An 18,602-nucleotide genomic window follows, 5' to 3' on the forward strand; every position below is an offset into this window, starting at 1 on the left:
ACCAGACCTCAGCAGTCACATCCATTGCTGCTATAAGCAAGTTGAAGGCTTCATGCATGGCCTTTAGTCATCATGAGCCTTCTTCTCCCACTTTCTCCTAGCCTGGAGGAGAAGAAGGTCCACAGGGACTCCCCTTTTCTTTGCCAGCATTTCAACAGTGGAGTAAAAAATGATCAAATCTTTGAGGACCAGGATTTTTATCAGATTTTGGTTGTCAGCCAAGTAGTTGTGTGAGAGAAAGAAAAGCCACAACTCTGGAAAAACCCCCCAAGATCTTTTATCTGATAAGCAAAGTGCTCCACGGTCACTGACATCAGTGCTAATTCTTCCCCTGGCACATTCTCAAGAGCGTTTTGGTGCTGGAAGTTGCCTCACATATGCCCAGATGAGTAGCAGATGTGGTGTTCAGATAGGGAATGTCAGAATGGAAATAACTTACTCTCATATCCTCTAGGTCTGCATCTTGGTTTGATAAGGTTGTCAAGACAAGAATCCCTGTCAAAGTTTCCTTCCTTCCAAGCTTTCCCAGAAAGGGAGGAGGGATTTTTTTCTTTTTTTCTAAGATAGGCTAGCTGATCTCTTCCCTTTGCAACCTCCTTCATTGAAGGCTGGTTCCTGGATGAGATATGGCTGTTGGCAGACCCCTCTGCTTCCCTTCCTCTGCTGCACATAATTTCTGAGCAATGGCTTGCTGAGGTTAAAAAGACAAGAGGTTGCCAAAGCTGAAACTAATTTAATTAGACATGAAAAGGATAAGGATGGAAAAACAGGGAGAAACTTGTGGGAAAAGTCCTTGACTTAGGTTTTGTTGCACACCTATGCAAATAACCTGTAAAACCCAGCACATTAGGAGCACCCTGTGTTCAGCTTTGTCTGGAAATGTTTCTTCAAGACTGAAAGTGCATGACAAAAAACAGGGTGCTGCTAATGAGGGCAACATCCAGAAGGCACATTTTGGGGAGTAATAATTAAAAAAAGGATGATGCATGGGTTTGTAAGTAAGCAGCTACAGAGCTGGTACATTTTGGTGTGTGCTTTGGAGAGCTGTAGCTTTGCTCCTACAAACATGTCTGAGGCATGAAGGTTTGCCCTAGACTGATTGTTCTACTATGGGACCTGCAGAGCAGCTTGGCCCCCATTGTCCAGCATCACTGCTCTTGGCCAACATGATGAGTGCAGGACCAAAATGCAGCAGGTAAAGTTTGGAGCCTGGAGATAACGTGGGCCAAGATCTGAGAGTTTATAAAATGCACAATCAACTAACTATTGGCATATACAAATATATAAATTATTGACAGTTTTACAAAAGGCACACTGCAAGCCATCTCAGTTTGACACCTGTACAAATTCCATGGCCCTCCACCCTCCCTGTCCCACCCCTTCTTCTCCTCAGCTTTCATCACGAAACATAAGGTGCTGCGGCTATGGACCCATGGCTGTCATGGCAACTGAGGACTTCTTTTTTGGTCAGCCCAATTTGTCGGTGGTACTGTCCTTCTTTGATAGTCTTAAGACACTGTATGTTCTTCCCCAAGGTGATGCTTTTGATGGAAGGCAGATATTTCAGCACAGTCTTTGGCAAGGACGACACACCTGTCCCAGAGAGGTTGAGCTCTTGTAGGGAGTTCAGACCAAAGATAACTTCAGCAGTCAGTGAACTCAAGTTGGGATTGTTGGATAAATCCAGAACTTGAAGGGCTGAGAGTTCCTTGAAGCTATGAGGAGATAACTTTTGAAAGCCACGCAGGCCACTGAGGGATAAATGAATCAAATCTTTCAGCCCTGTGAAGTCTCCTTTCTCAATCTTAACTAGAGGGTTCCCATCAAGATTTAAATATCGGAGAGGAATGCCTTGAAGGTTTGGCACAAATGTTAGCCTGTTTCCAGAAAGATTTAAATTCTGGATGTTGGGGATGCTCTTTTTATGGTGCCTTGTAATTGTGCTGAGCATATTATTGGATAGATCCACATTCAGGGATTTTCCTTGACCTTTTGATGCAAAAATATCCATAGCTATATCCAAGAGCTTGTTATTGCTCAAATCTATGTCACCTAGAGGAGAACTGGAGAAACAGTCTTCTGGAAGGACTTCCAAAGAGTTATGACTCAGATCTAAGGACTCCAGGTACCGAAGCCTGGAGAAGGTTGTGGAGGAAATCTTGGCAATTTTGTTGTAGCTCAGATCAAGACTCACCAGTGTGGTGTATCCAGGGCCCGTAAGCATTGATTCATTTATTGTTTCCAGTTTGTTTGATGATAGATCCAAGTAGGAGGTATCCAGAGGTATTGGGACAGGAACAATATGTGAGCCTATTCCACTGCAGTCCACCTTGGTCAAGCTAAAGCTGTCAAAGAGACCAAATGTTTCCACTTCACAGTGGCAGCCGGGGAAGCAGGTTTTGGTCGTACCAAAACAAGGAAGGAGAAGCAGCAAATTGAACCAGGCCAGGAACTGCATTGTATCTGGAAAATAAAACAATAAGAAAACAGATTAATTGCTGTAGAAATTACTTTATGGAAGATGTGTAACTCTTTGAGCTATGCATTCTTCTCTTTCTTTCCAAAGGGATAGGTTAAGAATACCCTTAAATAGCATGGATATCCCAAACACCCCAGTGGGAACTTAATGGAGAAAACAAATTGGGTCAACATATCTTTGCACATATAACCAAGTTAAGACAAAAGTGGAAATGAGCTGCAAGAACAGTAGACTGCCTTAAAGCACAATCTATCCAACATGCATCCTTTTGACAGGACCATGGAAGAAGCTAAATAACAGCTCAAATACTGAGTCATTTTACAACCTGGAAAACTTCAGCAAACAAAGGTCTTCATGTCAGAGCATCCCTGTGAGATTTGGGAGCACCGAATTCAAGACCCTGAATTGACAGGTTGGAGAAATCATTTAGACTTTGGGAGCCTTAGGTGTCCAAAAACCTTATCAGAAGAGGAACAAGCAAAGTTCCATTCAAATTTTCTGTAGGGAATAGAGATAATGGCATCATCAAAACAACATCTGGGATGAACAGCTAAAAAGGCCACCTGCTTACTGCCCAAATGGACACAATGTCTCCCTTGGTTAGACTTCAGATGCAAATTTAGAAGTTTTTAGGTAGGTACGATCATGGCTTTCTATCAGGTGGCTAAAAACAACCCTCCTTGGGCTGGTGGTAGTAGGACAGACAACAGCCCCTTGGCTCCTCACCTAGCAGAGCAGAGGAACTGAGGGTTGCTCAGTATAACCCAGACTTTGCTGTGGTGGGCTCAGCCTCCTGCACAGTGGAGGGAGACAATTTGCTTCATATAGAGCCTCTGGGGAGCCTTTGCTAATTACAATAAGTATTCTCTCTGATTAACAATGCCACCAAGCAAGAAGCTCTCTCCACCCCTCTGGTTTTGATCCTCCTCCATCCAAAACATTTCTGTCCCTCCACCATCAGAGACAATGGAGGTAGAGAGCTGATCTGCATCTCTCCAGCTCTGCTGGACATCTTCAGATCCCATCCTAACAGCTCCTTCACACAACTATGGGCAACAGCAGCTGTATGATTTCAAGAGACAGCCAAAAAAGCTTTCACTCTGCATTTCTGGAGAAGGTAAATTGGAGCATGCCAGCATCCTGAAGGTCAGCAGTGGCAGCAAGGACTGTCCTCACTGGTTCCCATTGCAGTCATGGGTGATGACTCCTAACGCCTTACAAACAAGGTCTCTAGGAGACCAGCAACAAAAAATCCCACCAAACCAGGCAAGCAGATCTGTCAGCATCAGTCCTTGGCTATGCTGCTGGCCATAAACAGACAGTCATGTGTCAAGCACTTATTTAACAAGAAAAAATTAAAAAACGCCCCTTTAAATGCATGTTCCCATCATTACTTCAGCCCCCCTGGTCTCTATTCTCACCTTTCCCACCACTCTTTAAAAGCACTTCTTTAACTTCCTTGCAGTATCATCTTTCCCACACACTCTTTGATCTGGCTGAGGCACCTTCCCCATAACCCTTGCACATTCCCAAGACCATTTCCTAGAAATTCACACTTCATCTTCCCTCACCCACCCCTTGGCATCAGTTTCTCTCCCTCTTCAGCGTGATCTTCTTGGCTCTCATTCCCAGGAGACTGACTGAGGACTACTTGCCAATATGCAAAAGAAATGCAAAGGGGAAAAAATACTGCAGAAATATTGTCCTGACCACCGATATGACTTGTCTGGCAGTGTCTCCCAGACCTCCTGCAAATAGAGAACAGAGATTGGGACTCTGGCCAAATTGCCTGCAACCAAACCACTGCTAAAGGCCAGCACGTAATCCTCTGGAGTCCATTATTCTACAGAAACAACAGAAAATCCGTAAGATGAGCCCTAGTCTCAGCCCATCTCAAATGTTTCTTGAGAAAACACATATGTGTGCAGAGGGGACACAGTGGGTAGAGCTCTTTTCTGCAGACATGTTTCCAGATATCCCTTTCCTAATGACATTAAGGTTGATCCCCTCTGGTTCTGCACAGAGACATAGCTTGCTCTCTTCTGCAGTCCCTCCTAAAACAAATACTACTCTTTTTCTTTTTTCATGAAGCTGCACTTGCAGTGCATTGAAATGTTTTGTTACCAGGGAAAGTTACAGCAGTGGGGAGCTCCTTGTAAACTAAAACTGCAAAAACTCAAATGTTAAATGACTCACGGGAAGTACCTGCATTAGTGTCAGCTCAGCCTACTGGTATTTCTTCTCCCAGATTTCACCCAGTGGCTATTCCTGCCTGATATCTCAACACGGAAAGTACCTCCCAACTTCTTCAAAAGCCCAGCTCAGTTCCTCATGGCATTGTTTTAGCTCTGATGGGAGCTGAATCACATACCAGCAAGTCCAAAGACAGACCAGTGTGATATTTGACTTTCCGAGTGCTGCTAAGGCCTTCATAATCTCCTGCTGGGGCATTTGAAGAAAGAGGACAATCTCCAAAGTCCTAGCTTAACTGGGAACAGACTTTTTAATAGAGCCTGTAGTGATAGGACAAAGGGTGCTGGTTTTAAACTAGAACAGGGATGACTCAGACTAGACGTAAGTAAGAAATCTTTTTTGATGAGTGTGGTAAAAAATTGGCACTGGTTGCCCAGAAGGGTGATAGATGCCCCATTCCTGCAAACATTCTAGGCCAGGTTGGATGGGGCTCTGAGCAACCTGATCTAGTTGAAGATGTCCATGCATATTGTGGGGGAGGTGGAGTGGATGGCTTTTAAATGGTCCCTTCCAAACCAAACTATTCTATGATTCTATGAACTGAGACAAGAATCAAAACCAGTGCTGGGCTTCGATATGTGGCTGCTCAAACCCCTTTTGACATGGGAATTCCCTTCCTGATCAGCCTCAAAAATGATTGCCAGAAGTGGGCAGATACAGTGACTCCCACTGCAACATTCATCACTCCAGCCAGCAGCAAAGATAAAACCTTACACAGCTGAAATGCAGTACACAAAGCTCAGCTGAGGTATTTGCGTAGCATATATTGCCTCTTCCCTCCTCACAGCATTTCCACAAATTCTCCCTTTCTGGCTCTGCAATTGCTTTGCAGATGGGATACAATCCATTACTACCAGTTAAAAACTCCCTTATGGAGCAGTATGAAGCATTCACAGGCTAACATGCCACTTGGTTAATAGCACTGATGAAAGATAGGAGAAATAGTTACTGGTCATCTTCCAATCCAAGAAAGAGACTCCTGCATTGCCAGATAATCAACAAAGACCTTAGTCAGGTACAGGCATGCTTTATCATTGTGTGGAGCAATCGATAGCTCTCTTTGAAATGGGGAAAGAAACATGCCCCAGGCATTTACAGTTCATCTGTGTACAGTGTGCATTTGAAACTACATCAAATTGCCTTTGGATTGCTGCCTACCAGCTGCTTTGTTGATAAAAACGGGAAGCCAAGGTATCCCCTTGTAAAAGGAAGAGGAGTTATCTTCTTGCAGCACTGGGGAGCTTCATCTGGGGGAAACACCCTGGACCAGAAACCACCAGCAGCATCACTTGGAATAGTGAGGGGAAAGTCACTGGGACAAAGCAGCCCACCCTGGGGCTGGTTCAGCGATGACATCTTCATTTGTATGGCTGTTGAGGTGTGCAGAGATCCCAGTGATAAGTTTTGGCCATCTAACAGGCCTAGGGGACTTGTTAAACCCACTGATTTCAATAGAAGCTGCGGGGGGTGCAACATCGCCCCCCATGTTTCTGGTGCCCATAGTGGCTGCAGGGCTCTGATTTTTATAACTTGCTCATCCTTTCTGCATGGCAAATGATCTGAGACAACCTCAAGGAACCAGTGGTGGTTAATGGAGCCAATGTTGGATCAAGTTCTTAGCAGGGTTCTAGCCTTCTCCCCAATCCCACATTTCTCCTTGAGCCTGCAGATGCCCTGATACCTTATCCCTGCTATGCTGATCCACTGCGACATTGTGTGGCAGGACCCATACAGAAAACTCACACTGAGATTTCTGTGCCAAAGAGCCCCCAATGTTAAAATCTGATTTTAAAACCAGACTGCAGAGGAATCCCAGGTCTTAGCTGATGGTGGAGAAAGGTGGAAGAGAGAAAAGCCTTGTTCCTTGTGTTGTTGGAAATTAATGTTTCTCATTACACTTGACCTCCTCCTTCTCCTCTCCCTTAAAGACTTTTCTCATTAGGGAGATGAGCTAACGCCTCCCTCCCTGGATGAAAACCCATTGCTTGGGGACTAGTCCCCCTCACTGGGAATGCAGATATTTGGGCTATCTCCAGTTGCCCTGGCAACCACCAAGCTGGAATTCCCTATAGCCAAAATTCAAGGAATAATTAAAAAATTATACAAGGGGAGGTGTTTTAAAGTTTGTTGTTTGATGGTGTAGGGACACAGTTGCCTCATTCTTCATTCTGCACCCCTCAGCCTCCCTGAACATGCACCTCAGCAAAGTGTCACAGCTGGAATTGGGGCTGAAGACCCAAAATCACCCAGTGAAGCTTGAGGTATATGAGTATACCTCATATATAAGAAGTGCAAAAACACCAAGTTCTCTCTACGGTGGGGTAAAGAGAAAGGAATTGTTCTAGAAGGGGATGAAACCTACTTAAGACCAGACACATTCTTGGAGATACCCTCTATCCCTTGTCCATGGCAGAATAGGGTGCCCAGTCTCCCTTGTTATTGCTTCCCACCCCATTCTTGGCTGCATCTTCCAAAGCCAAGTTCCACACAATAACCAGGTGCACTGGGATGAACTAGATCAGCTCACTCATCCAGCAAAAAACCCCTAAGCTTCCTCTTTCCCCTCTGCTGGGTCAGCATTTCAACAAATCAGGGTGATCAGCCACAGGGTTACCAGCTGTGACACAGGAGTGGGAAAAACAGGATCTGTCTTTTCCATGGCAGCCTACAGTTAGAGCAGATCAGAAATGACATGAATCTATAAGGCACGGTGGACAGATCCTGGTAATTTCCAAGGTTTTTGCCAATATTAATTCTGGATTAACAGCAAATAGAGCAACTTTCAAAGAAAAGAGGCAAAAAGGAAGGGCAGAAGTCCACCTATCTCAAATAGAGTTGTTGTTCTAGCAAAGGACAGAGAAGTTGTATTAGCAATAGTATTTCATCAGAATGAAAATTTTGGGATTGTATTCTGCCTCTTACATCAGCCAAGTAAAGAAAAAACAAAGTCTTTATAGCAAAGCTCACCAGGCTCACTTGGCTGCCAACACTAATTGGGGTCAGGGAAAAGGAATTTTACTGGAAAGTGAAACAAGTACATGGGTTATGACAGAGGCCATAAATCCTCCAGACTGGAAAAAAAAAAAAAAAAAAAAGAAGAAGAGAGAGTTGGCTCATCCTCTCTTTAAATATTGGGGAGGCTAACTGGCAGCTGGAATGGTGGCTCCAGAGCACCAGGATGTTCCAGAGTTGCTTCTTTGACAACAAAATTGCATCAGAGATCTTTCTCCCACTTCTCCACCCATTAATTATTCTGTAAAATTAGAATAATTACTGTCTAAAGTGCAGCACTAGCAGCAGCTACACTTTTCCAGTGTGGACTCTCCCAGGCTGAGCTCAAATGACACCACAGATGAAATCGTGGTTGGGTCTCCAGATCTCATATACCAATTTGAGCAAACAGCAAAACTAGCTCAAACCAGCCTACACCCAGAGACCATTAAACCCTTAACTGCAGACACACCCCCCTTCCATAATAAAGAGACTGTTTCTGACAAGGTTACTTTTTTTTTTTTTTTTTTTTTTTTTTGTGAATCCATTGAAAGTAGAGGTCACCCAGGCTTTTCCCTTATCTGCTTCAGACTGGCTCTTCCTGCAGAAAGGTTCCCCACATGTACACTGGAAAGAGTTGTATATACTCCGTCAATAAATATTATTAAACCTCACAAAGAAGCTTTGGTGTAAACTGGAATGGTGTTTTCTGACTCAATTCCTACTTTTTGTTGTTTGCTGCTTTGGAGGACACTTCGCAAGCAGTTCTGGTTTTATACTCAGTGTTTATGACTTCTTGGATTTAGGGAGAAGAAAGATAATGGGAATCCAAGAAGTATCTTCTTTTTATGTCTGATCCTGCATTTTAGATGGGTTTGAGAGAGTTCAGTGGAATTATTCTAGGTGTCAGTAACAGCAGGATGAGAATTAGTCCCTTGGCTCTTCCAAATTACACTTGATTTCATGGAGCCCTCCATCAGGAGATATTGCACAAGTCGCTTTTGGGGGATAAGTTATCACTCTTCACACTGATGGTTTTATCACTGGGTACTACAAAGCTTCTCAGACAGCAGAGCCATCCTCAGTTACCCAATATATAAAGAAGGGGATATGCAACCCTGTTTCCCTCACCAGTGCATACAAGCATTGGGATGAGGGGATACTCAGACACTGGGATGGTGGCTTTAGCCCTTATGGCTCAATGTAAAGAGACACCAAGGGCCTGAACAGGAGCTAAAAATCCTCCTGCAGGTGCCTGAACACTTTTTACTCCATCTTCCTGCTTAGTGGCAAAAATCAGAATTAAATGCAGGGAATGAGAAAGAAAAAAGAAAATATTTCTCCATGAATTTCTTTCTGCTTTAATTATTTTACCCAGACAGATCATGGAGCAGATCCTCATGGAAACTTTGCTAAGGCACATGGAAAATAAGGAGGTGATTGGTGACTGCCAACACAACTTCACTAAGGGCAAATCCAGCTGGACAAATTTCATGGCCTTCTGTGACACTGTTACAGTGTTGGTGGATGGGAGAAGAGACTGATGTTGTCTTCCTGGACTTGTGCAAAGCATTTGACACTAATCCACACAACATCCTACTCTCTTTGGAGAAACATGGATTTGGTGACGGATGACTCAGTGGACAAGGAATTGGCTGGATGGTCATACTCAAACAGTTGAAGTCAATGGCTCGGTGTCCAAGTAGAGACTAGTGAAGAGTGGAGAAGCCGGATAAAGAGAGACAAGATTCTGCTCCCAGATCTGAACAAGAACCCCACTGCTCTGCATCAGGTCTGTCTTTGCATAAGTTGAATCTCACCAAAACCCATGGAATTTGGGTTGTGGACAGCCAGAAGGGGCAAGGAACGAAAAACAAGACACCATTCCTCATTGTACCCAGACCCTAGTTATCTCCATTCACTTTTCTCCTCTCTGGACATAGAGAAATTACTGAGCCAAAAGAGCAATGATTTTTGCGCATCTGACCCGTGTTCTCCATCCTTTAGGAAGATTTTTGTAGAAGTTACAGAGGATGGAGTAGACAAGATGACCAAGGGCAAAGCCAAATTGTTGAGCATTAGAAGCTTTTCACAACCCCAAAGCCAAAACCAAACTTCCCCTCAACTCACCATGCAGGCTGCAGAGAAGACATGTAGGACTGATCTAGAGGGAACCCTACAGCTCCACACTGTGGGTCTGTTTTCAAATATAGAATCACCTAGGTTTGAAAAGATCATTGAATTCGACTGTTAACCCAGCACTGCCAAATCCACCACTAAACCATGTCCCCAAGTGCCACATCTATGCATCTTTTAAAGACTTCCAGGGATGGTGACTCGACCACTTCCCCGGGCAGCATATTCCAGTGCTTGACAACCCTCTTGGTAAAGAATTTCTCCCCAGTTTCCAGTCTAAACCTCCCCTGGTGCAACTGGAGGCTGTCTCCTCTTGTCCTATTGCTTGTTGCCTGGGAGAAGAGACTGACACCCCTGCTCAATTGAAAGTCTCTGCTCTAATTTTTTAAATGTAAAAAAAATTCCTTTATTTAATAAAGAAATGGAGAGACCTATTAAAATAATCTTTGTTTCAACTGTTAATGTCACAAATCCCATCTGCTTTGCAAGAGGTCACAGATAATTTAACATCCTAGTGTTTAAACAGCTAATAGTTTATTCCACTTGTACAAGCTTCCCCCTCCAGCATCCCTCATCCCTGAAGGAGGAAATCAAGGTGCAGGGTGGTGTATTTTGGGCTCTGACAAAAGGAAACATGTGCAGGCAGGTCTGCCAGCCCATACAGTAAGTTCCAGCTCATTTACATTCATGGCTGAAATAGAATTTCTGCCACCCTGAGAGCTGCATGCCTTGAAAAGCCACATTTTGTGAGCAAACAGCAGCCCAACTCCCAGGATTTTTGCCTTGAGTGGGAAAATTCTGGTGCTACCTCCAGCACGGGCAAATTAGGAATTAAATCACCATGGCACCAGGGTTTGCAAAAAAATTCCCTCCTCTTCTCAGCCCAGGAAGCTTTCAGGGTAACAGCAGTTTTATTCCAGGTGGAGAAATTAGCCTCCCATGGCTTTTGAAAGCAATTTTGCTCTCCAGCCTCAAGTCAGGTTGTGCTTGTACCCAGAGGGGGCATTCCTGAAAGGAAATTGTCTGCCAGACCTCCTGAGTGGTTGGGGGCAGGGGAAGGCAGGTGTTGGAGTGGTGTAGCACCTCCCAGTAACACCAGGAGGGATTCACAGGGTTTTCTGGGAGCAGACAGGATGTGAGCATCCCAGCCCCACCATTGCCTCCTGGCTATACCAGCTGCAGGACCGCTCAAACTGGGAGCATTGGCAGCCACACACTGCTTCCCAGCAGCCCGGAGTTGCACGGAATCAATCAAAGGTGCCTACAATGGATATAAGAGCTCAGGACTTGAGCTAAAATCACCTCAGCCATGACCACCCTGAATTCTTTTACCCACAACAACCCCTATTTCTCGTCCTCCCCCCTCTGCTTTTTAACTGTGAGCATTTCAAGGAACAGGAGATTTCGCTATCCTGGTACTCACTGAGTATAACAGAGACATCTCAGCCAGGAACACAAATATTTTCTTAACACACCTCAAGCTCAGCCCAAAGAGAATTTTTATCATAGTGACATGTCCCAGAACGGGAGGTCTCCATTATTTTGGCACAAACTCAGGAAGAGACCAGCCCTTCACATGGTGCTTCATAGCCAAAGGAGAGGTTTACACAGTTTTATGCCAGTCTTGATGCATATTGCTGTAGAAAGACCTGGTGAAGCTACAAACAGATCCCCCTGCCTGATCATCTCCAATACCCAAGGACTCACTGTGAGGCACAAAGGGAACCTGTGAGTACCCATGCTTTACCAAATCACAGCAGTAACCTGGGCAGGATTAAACCCTCCTTCTTAATCTTAACTAGTCAATTATTGAAAGCTAAAATGATCACAGCAAGCTTCTCCTAAAGCCTCAGTCCTTGGCGATGCACACCTGACTGTCCAGCTGGTTCCTGTGCTGTATTCTGCTACAATGATACTTTTTCCTTGCACACCAGCTCCCAGAGACATGATATAATTCCAGAGGAATGCACTCTGGGATGAACACCATATGATAGCAAGGAATGTTGAGAGGTGCAGCACAGGGAGGTGAAACCTACCCATGATGGATACTTGGTTTTAGCTGTTAAAAGAGCTGATTAGCCATGTCATTGTGCCCAGCTGGGAAATCCCACATACCAGACATGTATCCAGGGTGGCATATACAACGTTCCACCCCAGGAAAGTGTGAGTTGCAAGGACCCACCAGCAGCTATCTGGTCAATGAGGGAAAGGTGTGATGTCTATGGATGTCCCCCACATCCCTGACCTGGTTTGCTTCCAACCACCCCAGAGGGCTGATCTGAGCTGCAGGACTATGCTGCATGGGTAGACATAGATGGGTTCCCCAGGAGAAGCTAAGCTAGGCAGGGGGAAGGAAGCAAACGAGAGGAGGGATGCTGCCAAGGAGAAAGTGATATATCCCAGGGTGATGTCTCTGTCCTTTCATGGCGAGATGCATCCCTCAGGAGCAAATAGCTCAACACAGCCCCATCATCCTGTAGCTCTAATGGCTTTCCAGTTATTTTTCCTTGAATCAGAGAATTATCAAGGCTGGAAAAGACCTCCAAGATAATTGAGTTTATTGAATTAGAGGTGGCTGCAAACCAGGTGTTCAAACACTGACAGCGTGCCTTGGTCCTGGTGCATCAGCACCAGCAAAAATCATGAGAAGGCAGAGGGAAAACAAATTCACCCTGGCTGGGCAACACCTCTCGCCCTGGCAGAAGGATTTTAAGAGGACCCCATGCATCTTTAGTTTTCTGAAAGGCAGCAGCTGCCAACCTCCCTTCTAACACCCCTGCGGGGCTGCTGACTTCAATAAGGAAGGACAAAGTGAGGAGACCGGGAGTTAGGCTGGGTGCCCCTTGGCACTGCTCCAGCTGGCCCAGGCTTCTTTGTGGGCTTTTTATTTATTTTTGTGGTTGTTTTTTTTTCATGCACAATAATCTCTGGGCCCCTTTGCTGTCTGTGGCTCTCAGCGTGCAGCTGCAGACCTTCCACTGAGGAGATAATAAATACAATCCTGGCCATTATTGTTGCAAACAGCACAGCTGGAGGCTCCCATCTCATTCCCCTCATGGCCTTTCTTTGCCCCCCCTCCAACAATTCTTGCATCGTGATGCTACAAACAATGAAGGCCAGTGAAACTGCTTGGTAGAGCATCAGCTGGGGCTTCAGGAACTGCCCCCACCCCAGCAAAGCACATGAGACATTTGCTACACCTAGTGGGTCTCCTACAAGATTTGGGAAGGGGGATTTGGGGAGGGGAAGGGGATCTAGATAAAGCTGACAAAGGGTTTACTGGCAGGGCATTGTCACTTCAATGGTTCCCACCCCAGATGATGTTCCATTGCCCTAATGATGTGGTGGTGTGGTATCTCCTCAGCTCTTTTCCTCCCCTCCTTGGCCCAAGATCCTCCAATCCCTCTTGGCTGGTGCAGGATTTTGGAGAAAGATCATCTGAAGTGGGTTGGGAGAGCCATTTTCCCAGCAGGACCCATTTCTCACCACTGATGCTACCATGAGTCCTCATTTGCATGCCTCAGTTTCCCTCCTGACACCATAAGAATGACTAGCACCAGGACCAAGAGGTGTTCATTCCTGTGTGGGGATGGAGGTACCATCCCTGTGTTTAACTGGGAAGGGAGGACAAGTCAGGACAGTCTGGTCTCACCCTATGCAGACACCTCCAGGCAACACTGCCACTGCCACACCTGGTCCAGCCAAATGCTACTGCTGTCTTTGTGCACCATGTCCAGCTCCTGCCTTGTCTGGACAATCTAGGGACACCAGGCCTGCTTTGTCTTCTGTAAAATGGGCAGTCAGGCTAGGGCACAGGGAAGGAGACATCTGGGGAGGTGGTTTTGGTGGAGAAGTATTTAAGTGCCTCTTGGCACTTGGCCATCAGTGTTCATGGACTCTGAAGTATGGCTGCAGTCTCGGTGACAGCCAACAGCATGCCTGCCCCTCCAGGGACCTCTGCTCACCTATGCTGCTCACCTCCCCTGCCTCCATTCTGCCCCGATCTTTGGCCCTTGCTTTTGGTACTGCTCTGTGGCACTTCTGCCATAACATAGAGATGCTGTGAGTCATCTGGATGCAGACAACCATCTTTCTTTACCATTTAACCATGTATTAGCCACTTCCTAACCTAATTTGGTCTGATTTCACAGACAGGCAGAGTAAGACTTCCCAAATCACAGCATCCTAATACACGTTCCCCCATATGGGTTACATGGTGCTGACTCCTTGCACCCTATTCCTTCCCTCAATGCCAGGAGAGGCCACCATGCATCATGTTGTGAACACAGGAGACAGAGACATCATCATAGAACATTTGGGGATGGTCCTGAAAAGCAATGCTCTCCCCTGTTTTATGAGACTGGCCAGGTTCAGAGTTACCCTATAATCCTATAATCCTTTGAATTGGAGATCTCTTGCAAGAGGTTGCAACACTCTAGTCCTGGATAGACAGAGGGGCTGCACCTTCTGCATGAACTGAACCTTTGCACTGGGATTAAAGGGCTTTGGAGAAAGGATCTCATCCATCCTGCTCTGTGAAACTTCGCCTCACCACGCTCCCTCCTACAGACATCTCATTCTCAAGGATGGGAGGAAAATGGTCAATTTTGAGGTCAGAGATGTCTCCTGTCCCACTTGGAGACTAGTCACAAAAGCCCTACACACATGTGTCACTTCAGACATTATGGGGTTGAGGAATCACATCTAGCTTGACCTGTCTGTCACAACACAAGTTTGCCTTTAAGTCTTAATTTTTTCTGATGAGGATGATCTTATTCAAAGTAAAAAAAACCACCAAAATTCAGTAAAATTAGTCCCCATCCCTGAAAGTGTTGGCCAGGTTTGGATGGGGCTCTAAACAAGCTGATCTAGTGGAAGATTTCTCTGCCCGTGGCAGCAGGGTTGGAACTGGATGATCTTTAAGGTCCAACCCAAACCATTCTGTGATTTCTCTCCCCACTCCAGGGTTTGAGTTGCTGGCAAGAATCAGGGAAAAGGAGAGGAGTCAACATCACAGAGACACAGACTGCAAAAAACAAGCAGGACGGGAGAAAGTGGAAGGAAAAGAAATCCCACAGGTGCTGGCACTCAGATATTACAGCACATGGCCCTCTGTCAGCTACGGTGAAGATAAAGTGCTTTTTTCCAGTTTGCCACTACTCTGACATACAGATTTCCAGCCTGCTTTATGCAACTCAGGAATGTGCCATGCTAAGGCAGCCAGGTTGGTTTAATCTCTTGCAGCATTTGCTCCCCAGAGCAGAGAGGCTGAGGAAATTCCCAGAGCACATATTTCCTTCTCCCCTGCCGCACACCATACATACAATGAAAACTCCCAGGAAATTAAAAAAAAAAAATTGCAGTAAAAAAATCTCAGGGTTTTTCTCTAATGAATGGCTGTGCCGTTCATACATTTGCCTTGATAGGTTCAGGTGCCAAGTTTTAAGACAAGAAATGGCTTGCTCAAGCCAGCCTTTATCTCTTCCCTGCCCTCAACATCTCAGTGTTCGGAAGTTTCTTTTGATAGCCTGCCAAGGCAGCCAATACTGCAGTTACCGTGCAGAGCCTGGGGGTGCCAGGGGTCAGGAGGGCTGCCGGACAAGGATGCCTTGTCTTATCCCACCCTTCAGCCTCTGCTTCTCCCTATCAACCAGCTAACAAGAGAGGAGAAGGAGGAGGAGGAAGGAGGAGAGACTGAAAGAGGATAAAAAAAAGCAGTTAGGGATGGAGGGAAAACTCTAAACCTCTGAAAGATGGTGGCTCACCTTTTTTTTCCCAGCTCTGTCTAGCACTGGGGTGGCACACACGGCTGCTCACTGTGGGGCTGGGGAAGCACAGAATGTTTTTCCTATTAAAAAAAAAGCCAAAAAACTTTTGAATGTTTTTTTGTTTTACAGTTCTTTTGTCCCAATTTTCTCCCACCCATTCAATGCTGGTTAATTTCTTGAACTCAGTTTTAAAGAATAGGGATGCAAGAGAACCTCAACCCAACCCTACAGCCTTTCCTGCCAGTCCAACTTGTCATCAGAACTTAACGTCCCTGGGGATGCCTGTCATCATTCACACATTTTGTCATTGGTCCCCAATGCCTCTGACAGCAGCTGTTCAAATTCGTTCAGAAAACAGCAACGTCTCCCCTGCTCCAAGATGCCGCAAGGGAAAATCTGTCCCAGTGCTGCCACCCAACCTCCTGCCTACCCCGGTGTCAAGCATCACTCACCCGTGCACCCGCTCCAGAGATGGGAGGTGGCAGGTCCTTGTTGGACCATTTATAACCCACATGGGAGCAAGCACCGCCCACATCTTCTCTGGGACAGGGACTGGCTCCCGTGGGTCATGATAGGACATGATCCCTGCCCTGCACCAGGGCGATGGCAGACACCGACCCGGTTTGCCTGTGAGCACCTGGCTGCTGACAGCAAGCAGCCAGCCAAGTTTGGCCTGCAAATCCTCCCAGGAACATGCCAGCCTGCCTCTGGTCCTTCCAGCATCTAACACGTCCCGCGTGCTTCTTATTCCTATAGAGATCGGCGAGACACTGATCTAACTCTGCCTTTCCCCAGCACCTCTTCTCCCGGTTATTCCCTCCGCTCCTTACCGCTGCAGTAAGCCGGTGCTGCCAGCTGACCCTTGGAGCGGCGATCAATGCGATATTTCAGCGCAACGCCAGCCATCGGCACCGGCTGCTCTCTGCAGAGCAATGGCACAGTGTCCGCCCAGACAAGTTTCCTACTGTAACTTCAGTGAATGCTGTTATTCAGGCTCACGGCAGCTGATTTATCATGGCAGGCACACCGGGAAAGCTTTCCATTTGAGAGACTGGGGGCTGTTCGTCCCACTGCCGCGATGAACAGCGTGAGCTCAGCAGGGCTCGCAGCGCTCCAATGTCTTCGCTGCCACCAAATTACACTCGCTAACCGTGGTGGAGAGCGTCGGTTAACGGAGGCAATGCCACTTCCCCACGACACAAGCCACCAACTTTGTCCTCACCACCAGCTCCATCCTCACCACTCTCCTCCAAGCCTTCTCAAATACGAAGCAGGAGGACTAAAGCTGACAGACCCTTTTGTTTCCAGAGAGCTTGGCACGTGTTGTGGTTTACTGAGCTAATAAATCTGCCGTGGGCTGCGCCTTTTAATGACTGCAGCACTAATAACAAGTTTCCATGGAGCTGCTTAAAAGTTTACAGGGTGTGTGCGCTATGAGGGGAACCCCGGGCTTTCTGACCTTCTGTTTCAGAAGTCACAACCAGCAGCTTCCCTCTTTCTTTCTTTCTTCCTTTCTTCCTTTTTTTTTTTTCGATGACAGAAAGAATAAATCCTGGTCTGCTTCCTCTCCTCCCTCCCCAAACACACCTTCCCCTCCAGCTTAATCCACTTATAGAGGGGAAATTCCCAAGCAGGGAGCTTTGCCGTGCCTTTATCAATGCAATCCGGGGAGAAAAGATCCCCCCTCCGCACCTTCCAGCTTCTTCACCCTATCCAGCAGACCCCTCTGTGCTTTCCCTCCCTTCCCTTCTCTTTTCTCCCCTTACCTTGAGTAAACTGCAAAACCCTGAGAGCCTCCCAGCACCAGAACCCCAACAAAAAGCCCCCGAGAGGAGAGTGGAGGGCCGGGAAAAGAGGGGGAGGGAGAAAAAGGGAGGCAGGGAGCTCTGTGTGAAATCAAAGCCCCGAAGCCGAGCATGGGAGGCGGTGCGGAGCCTCCAGCTGCTGCTCGGATTACTCTGCAGCCGTGGCAATCCCGAGCACTCTACAAACCACCATTCCACTGGAAGAAGAGGAGAAAAGATTACAGCTGGAGAAGCTTCATGCGGGCTGGGGGCTCCTACGCACCCCTTGCATCTCAAAATTCCCCTTTGGAAAAAACAGAGGTGGAGAAAAAGTAGTTTATCTCCACCCGAGACTTCTGTCCTGCCCCCTACCCTGCTACCCCGGCCGCTGAGCCCCCACGCGAGGAATAATTCCTCACACCAAAAAAGTTTCCGCACTCTGAGGCTGGGGAGGGCTTCCCAGCAGGCACCCCCGGGGCTGGCCCTGCGCATCCCTGGGGAGGTGATAGGGAGGACTCAGCGCATTTCGATACAGATAGCTCGCCCCCTCCCCAAAGATGAGCCCCCCATGGTTCTGCACACCCGGGGAAAGGAGGGGTGGCTGGGGGGGGGGAGGGGGACGGGGACGACGGGAGGGCACGCGAGGGGCAGGGTGAGGATGGAGCGGGGCAAGGAAGCGATGGGGGCCAGGGAGGGGATGGGGGCACAAGGAGGGACTCACCGGGGCCGGGGTCGGTTCCCACCGCCGGTCCGGTTCCCACGGCGGGGCGGCCGCGCAGCGCCGGTTCCCACGGCGGGGAGCGGGCGCCGCCGGGAGCCGGCAGCAGCAAGGCTTGGGGCCAGCTGTCCCCTTCTTCCCTCCTCCTTCTCCCTTCTCCTCCTCTTCCAAGGCGTGCAGCTGGCTGGGCAAGATGACTGCCCCCTTCCCCGCAGGAGGAGGGAGGAGGGAGCTCAACAGATGGCTGCACACAAGGGAACATCTGGGAGGAGGAGGAGGAGGAGGAGAAGAAGGAGGAGGAGGAGGAGGAAGGAGGCAGGACTTGCGCTAGGCTGTGCCACTCCTGAACTGGTAGACCCCCCTTATGGGGGAAAGGAGGGGGGAGGTGTCAAGTCGGCTTTGCACACACACATACACAGACACACCCTCTGCATCCCCTCTGGACAAAATTCCTTGTTGTCCCTTTGCTTTCT

The 18,602-nt window shown here is 47.3% G+C and overlaps 1 protein-coding gene across 5 annotated transcripts; it reads right to left on the bottom strand.

Moving 5' to 3' along the window:
* Positions 1 to 551: 551 nt before the first annotated feature.
* TSKU (tsukushi, small leucine rich proteoglycan) lies at positions 552 to 18,155 on the bottom strand. Of its 5 annotated transcripts, XM_017830141.1 has the most exons (4): positions 16,458 to 17,323; positions 15,625 to 15,707; positions 9,854 to 9,942; positions 552 to 2,463 (listed from the first exon to the last, which is right to left on the bottom strand). In XM_017830141.1, the coding sequence occupies exon 4, from the start codon at positions 2,456 to 2,458 to the stop codon at positions 1,400 to 1,402; it is 1,059 nt and encodes a 352-aa protein (XP_017685630.1). In that variant the 5' UTR covers positions 2,459 to 2,463; positions 9,854 to 9,942; positions 15,625 to 15,707; positions 16,458 to 17,323; the 3' UTR covers positions 552 to 1,399. The 5 variants fall into 5 exon arrangements, with proteins under 5 accessions (XP_017685630.1, XP_017685629.1, XP_017685627.1 ...); XM_017830140.1 differs by lacking the exons at positions 9,854 to 9,942; positions 16,458 to 17,323 and adding an exon at positions 18,133 to 18,155; XM_017830138.1 differs by lacking the exons at positions 9,854 to 9,942; positions 16,458 to 17,323 and adding an exon at positions 17,394 to 17,560.
* Positions 18,156 to 18,602: the final 447 nt, after the last annotated feature.

This window comes from Lepidothrix coronata, unplaced genomic scaffold (assembly GCF_001604755.1).
Source record: "Lepidothrix coronata isolate B3197 unplaced genomic scaffold, Lepidothrix_coronata-1.0 Scaffold174, whole genome shotgun sequence".
NCBI classification, from domain to species: Eukaryota; Metazoa; Chordata; class Aves; order Passeriformes; family Pipridae; genus Lepidothrix; species Lepidothrix coronata.

Excerpts from the sequence above, each read along its gene's own strand:
- TSKU (XM_017830138.1), bottom strand. The coding sequence starts at position 17,545 with ATGCTCGGCTTCGGGGCTTTGATTTCACACAGAGCTCCCTGCCTCCCT. Across the intron at positions 15,708-17,393 it reads GGTTTTGCAGTTTACTCAAG|GAAAAACATTCTGTGCTTCC; the intron begins GTAAGGGGAGAA and ends TTTTTTTAATAG. Across the intron at positions 2,464-15,624 it reads ACAGAGCTGGGAAAAAAAAG|ATACAATGCAGTTCCTGGCC; the intron begins GTGAGCCACCAT and ends TTTATTTTCCAG.